The sequence below is a fragment of the Prunus dulcis genome, chromosome 3, assembly GCF_902201215.1.
Source record: "Prunus dulcis chromosome 3, ALMONDv2, whole genome shotgun sequence".
NCBI classification, from domain to species: domain Eukaryota; kingdom Viridiplantae; phylum Streptophyta; class Magnoliopsida; order Rosales; family Rosaceae; genus Prunus; species Prunus dulcis.
This window is the reverse complement of record NC_047652.1, coordinates 11,727,817-11,733,816: the sequence shown is the minus strand read 5'-3', so window position 1 is coordinate 11,733,816 and position 6,000 is coordinate 11,727,817. Positions and strand designations below refer to the sequence as shown.

The 6,000-nt window shown below is 35.3% G+C and overlaps 1 protein-coding gene across 1 annotated transcript; it reads left to right on the top strand.

The window, feature by feature from the left end:
* Positions 1-5,608: 5,608 nt before the first annotated feature.
* Positions 5,609-5,971, top strand: LOC117621752 (secreted RxLR effector protein 161-like). The gene has a single exon (XM_034352304.1). It carries the CDS (start codon positions 5,609-5,611, stop codon positions 5,969-5,971), a length of 363 nt encoding a protein of 120 aa, XP_034208195.1.
* The last annotated feature ends 29 nt before the right edge of the window (positions 5,972-6,000 follow it).

Below are 6,000 nucleotides of genomic sequence, written 5' to 3'. Positions count from 1 at the left end.
CGTCTTTCAAAACGCGCTAAATGAAAAGAGGCACGTAAGTGAATTCGTGATCTTAAATTTTCAGATTTCTCCCCATCGCTCGAAAAAATATCTCCCTCCTTTTGAAACCCTCAACAACTCTCTGGATCTCCCTCAACCCTCTTAAACACCTTCTCTCACCTCTGAAGCACTCATCTCTATAATGTTCACTGCCATCATCACCAAGCTTGCTGGCATAGGAGTCGGAGTTTGCGATTTAACGTTCTAGGCCACTTGAGCCCCTTGGATGTCGTCGACACCGAGCTCGCTGGCATAGGAGGTCACAATCTCTTCCTCTTCTTCTTCTCTATGGTTTCATTGTATGCATCAATTTAGGGTTCTTCAAGTTGGACTAGTTTTTTTATCAATTAATTTTGGGGGGTTAGGGTTTTCGATGTCTAATTTTTGGTTTAATAATTCGTGTCCGATGCGATTAGTATCAGATCTAGTCAGATCGTCGACATGCCTCGGCTCCGGCTGAGGAAGAGAAGCCAGACAAGTGGGTCTCATATTCGTGGAGACTTCTTTGTCTAACTCATCAGGTACAAACCAAAGAGTTATTTGTATTTCTTTGAGTTTGGCAGTATTGACTTCATAGTTGAACCTTTTTTAAAAAAATTTAAAAATCTCGAAATTCATTAGTGTGCATAAAAAATACAACAGCCACAAATTTGGATTTTACCCATCCTCACCAAGGAATTAAAACCATCTTCACTTTGGGTCTAAAGACCAAATTTTGGTTTGTCATAAGGAAGAGTCTTTGGCAGAAGGTTGAAGGCTTTGCATCGATTTTGACTTGGCTACTCATGTGCTTCTGGTATATCCTTCTTCCTTCTTTTTATTATTTTTTTTAATCAGGTAGTTTTAATGCTTTGGCATGCTGCTTTGTCTTGTGAATTTGAAAACTGACAAGTTTGCTTGCAAACTTGCAGAGTGCCCTTCTTCGTTGTTTGGCAGGTTGAGTTGGTGCCCTGTGTTGTGGCCTTGTGTATCTTTGCTTACACCTTGCACCAAGAGGTCAGTTGACCTGCAACCTTTCCTTTCATGCTTGAACCTCTTTGCTATTTGTTGTTTTATGAGTTATGAAAATCATACAAAATGGGTCTCATGTTTTTCCCTTAAAGACCCCTAGATAAATTAAGTCATCCTTACTTTATCTCCTTTTGTTTGGTTTTGCGCAGACTTGATAGGAAGACTTGACTATATTCCTGTGAGTTATGTAGTTCTTATTCTTGTTTTGCATTTTTCCTTTCTTGAATTGTTCTTTAATACTCATCCTGTTTTGCATTGTTCCTTTCTCTCTGCTTGAAAATGTTCGAACTTTGCACATAAACTTCAACTTCAACTGTACATTCAAATTCTTCATTACTGTCTTCATTTTGTTGGTTTGTTTGCTGAGGAAAAAAAAAACAAGGAGAAGTGAGATTCTTACTTTGTTGGATCACGAGAAATGGATAACACTATACAACTAAGCTTATGGTGGTATTAGTTTTCAATATAGCTGTGGGGTTGGTTTTTTGGGTTTTTGAATTGATAAATCATTTTCCAATATATTTTTCATCAACCAAATAGAAAGAGTAATTGCTAGGAAAGAATTTCCGCTAATGTTGTTTGTCCTAGTAGAGCTGAAATTTTCTTCTTTTTGTGACTTGCGACTTGCAACTTGCAAATAGTACATCAACTAACCAGATATTAGGGTACTTTTTACACATTTTAGTAGTTGATTTTTCAAATTTGCACATTTTAGTTCTTAAATGTGGTCATTTGTGTTAATGTAACTGTGTATTTAATGTGTGTAGCTAAATATGTTTATATATCTTAATTTGGTTTTAATGGAATTTTTAATGGAGGTTTCTCAAGTGCTTCTCACACTGCCAAGCATATTCATTTTCCCAACTGGGTTTGCTATATGGGATTCTATTTCAGATTTTTAATGGGTTGGTGGGAAGCTGGATTGCTTATCTCATCAGTCTGCTATATGTTGAGTACAGAACTAGAAGGGAAAGAGAAAAGGTTGATTTTAGGAATCATGTAATTTAGTATACTCCATTATTTAGGAAGTATGAATGTGATAGGAATAAAGATTGATTAACTATGTAATAATATTGAATCTTCAAGTTTTATGAAATAAACAATTTTTGAGTGTATGTATTCATTAATAAAACAATATAGTTGGAATTCTAGTTAAAATTCTTGTAGACGACAGATTTACAATACAACAGTTGTCTTCATAGCTAATCAACGACAATTTTTAGGCATTAATTCACATTCAAACATAATGGGAGCTACTTAGACGACGGTGTTAATGTAAATCCCATCATCTATGCATATAATCAATGACCGTTTTTAACACAATACCGTCGTCATACTTATGTACAATTAATGACGCTTTTTAATAAAATACAGACATCTTTATATTTAAATGACGACGGTTTTAACAAAGTACGTCGTTTTTACCCATAAATAACGACGGTTATTTATAAATCGTCGGCTTTACCCACAAACAACGATGGTTTTTAACAAAAGATTGTCTTCTTTACATCAGAACAACAACGGTTTTAATAAAAACCGTCGTCTTTACATCTAATAGACGACAATTTTGAGTAAAAGCGTAATCTTTAGAAATAATAGACGACGGGGATTTATCGTTGTGGTTTTATGCATCAAAAGATGTCGATCAATTTCACGACAGTTGAAAAACCGGATACACGACGGTGGATTACCGTCGTCTATTGCGATTTTTGTTGTAGTGAATTTTCTATAGGCTTATGGATGATTATGGACTTTACATCGATCTAACATCTAACCAAGATGTCGGATCTAAGGTCTTTGGAAGGTGATTGATTTTATTACGTGTCTTAACTACTTAAAATATTCATGGTTTTTTTTTTGAGTTCCTTTCCTATTGAAAGGGGCGATAGCATATTAAACTCACACACACAACACGGATGCTAGGACTCGAACCCAGGACCTTGCCTGAGGGAGTAAATACTCCAAACCACTACAGTAGTGGGTCCTTTGCAAGTCATGGTTGTTTGGGCGTTGGACCCATGAATAATCCAAGTCATTGGACTTGATTATTCTTTTTCTTCTTCTTCAACGAGCCTCCATCTTCCTATTTACAAAACTATTTGAGAATAAAAAACTTAAAGCCCAATGGACTTTAAGGGAGTTACATTCTTAGAGAGGTAGAAATTACAATTTGAGATTAAGAGAGAAGAGGCATGAAAACCCCTATTTTAATTACAAATCAATAAATCAATTCATCTAATGAATAATAGCCAATTTCATAGCGTGTTATGCATTTGGGGTTCATAAGTCCATAATAACCTCTTAATTATTTAATCTCATTAGATAATTATCTTAGAATGAAATTCTAAAATTTGTTATTAGATAATATGGACTTGAATTCATTGAAAACACTTAATTCAAGCACATAAGCAATTATGGGATAAAACCGCAATTAATTAAAGTTTTGGGCAAAACTCTAATTTTCAACAATTGTATAAACAACCCTTAATTTTTGAAAATTACAAGAAGACCTGAAATGGGTCCTCCCTAGGGTGGGACGACATGGATGGAATGTGTGTGTTGGTTGGTGAGAAGTTTTTAAGAAATTGGGACACAAAGGTGGTACCATCTTTTTGTACCAAAAAGGCATCTTCAAAATAGACAAAGGGGACAAAGGTGCAAAGTTTGGTGGAATTTGTCATTCCTTGTTTTTCACTAACACCTATGATTCACATCAAGTAACTCCTAAAGAAACAAATATGTATGATCTCTTAAAAAAAAATAAAAAATAAAAGATGAACTTCTTAAGAACACATAGAACATTTCATATATTTTTGACACCTCAAAATTCACACATAAATCCTAAAATCATGGAAAAATCATTTTCATGTCTACAATTTTAGGACCAACAAAACCGTATAAACATTTCACACATTAACGCACACAAGCACAAAAAAACCCATTGATGCCGCCATCCCCTATGTGCCCAATGTTAATTTTTTCTTTTCATATTCCAACTCATTCCACCTATATTTCATATCCTTTGAATAAGTAAATGAAAAAGAAAATCTATAGGGAGAGACTATCAAAACAACAAACTACATACTTAATAGAATGTCCAGCAAGTCCGTGCCTAAGACACCTTTCAAAATTTGGACTACTAGAAAGCCTAGCTTGAGACATCTTCATGTATGGGGTTGCAAGGCTGAAGCTAGAATCTGAAGAAGATTGATCATATAATGATTAGTTGCTATTTTATTGTTTTTCTTGCAAGGTCAAAGGGTTTTATATTTTATTGTCCAAATTTATGATACCCGAATTGTTGAGATTGGCTATACAAAGTTTATAGAGCATGAGGAGAATGCCACTAGGAATGAAGATTTTATTTTTGAAGAAGAAGGTGATGTAGTTGTGATCGAGAATGATGAATAAGACATTATACTCTTGATTCCTTTAAGTGAACCTATGTTGGAACCTCCTCAGTTTGAAGAACCAGTGGATCAACAACAACAAGAATAAGCTATCAAAAATCCTAAGCCAGATAATCAACAAGAGCAAGTGCAACCGAGGAGATGTAATAGACCAAAAAAATCTACAACAAATTCAGATTATGTGTATTTACAAAAAGTAGATTTTGACATTGGAGATGAAGCTGGTCCAACAAGTTTTAAAGAAGCTATGGTGAGTCAGAATGCAGACAAATAGAGGGAAGCAATGTTAAATGAACTCAAAAGCATGAAGAATAATCAAGTATGGGAATTGATTGAACCTCACAAGAGCCAGAAATTGGTAGACTTGAAATGGGGGTTTAAAACAAAGAAAGATAAGGATGGAAAAATTGGAAGATTTAACGCTAGATTGGTAGCAAAAGGATTCACCCAAAGGGAGGGAATTGACTACATTGAGACGTTTTCTCGAGTTTCCACCAAAGATTCTTTCCTCATAATTATGGCATTGGTGGCACATTATTACTTGCTTTTACATCAAATGGATGTAAAAATTGGCTTCCTGAATGGTGAAGTTGAAGAAGTAAATTTTATGAGGTAACTTGAAGAGTTTGCAAAGTATGGTCTGAAGTAAGCAAGCAGGAGGTGGTATTTAAAATTCCATCAAACTGTCTCATCATACTGTTTTGAAGAGAACATAGCCGATCAATGCATTTATCTGAAAAAGTGTGGGAGCTGATTTATTTTTCTAGTATTGTATGTTGATGATATGCTTTTGGCTACAAATGGTCACAATTTATTGAAGGATAGGAGCTTCTTTCAAACAATTTTGAGATGAAGGATTTGGAAGAAGCTGCCTTTGTGTTAGGCATTGAAATTTAGAGAGACATAGCTCGAGGTCTACTAGGCTTGTCGCAGGAAACATAAATTGAATGGGTACTCAAATGTTTTGGCATGAATATGTGTTGCGAATAGAAGGTTCCGTCAGCTAAAGGATATTTTTGAAGGAGCATTGCCCCAAGAATAAAGAAGAAGAAGCTGAGATGAGGAACAAGCCGTATGCTTCTCTAGTTGGAAGCATTATGTATGGACAAGTATGTACCAGGCCAAACATAGCCTTGTGCATTACTAAGATGGGGAGATTTCAGTCAAATCCAGGAATGCAACATTGGATAGTTGGAAAGAAGATACTAAGGTACCTACATAGAAGAAAGGCTTACATGTTGATTTATCGACACACAGAGAATTCAGAGCTTGTTGGTTATGCTGATGTGAATATTAGAAAAGCAGAGGATGATTACATCTCCACTTCAGGTTTTCTTTTCAAGATAGCAGGAGTAGTTGTTGCTTGGAAGAGTGCTAAACAATCTGGTGTTTTGAGTTCAACTATGTTTTCAGAATACATAGCTTGCTATGAAGCCACTTCTCATGCAGTATGGCTATGGAATTTTATCGAAGACATTAAAGTGGTGGACTCGATTTCAAGACCAGTGTAGATATACAATGGCAACACATCGGCTGTCTT

What these genes read in the sequence shown, in the direction of transcription:
- LOC117621752 (XM_034352304.1), top strand. Translation starts at nt 5,609, where the DNA reads ATGGGGAGATTTCAGTCAAATCCAGGAATGCAACATTGGATAGTTGGA.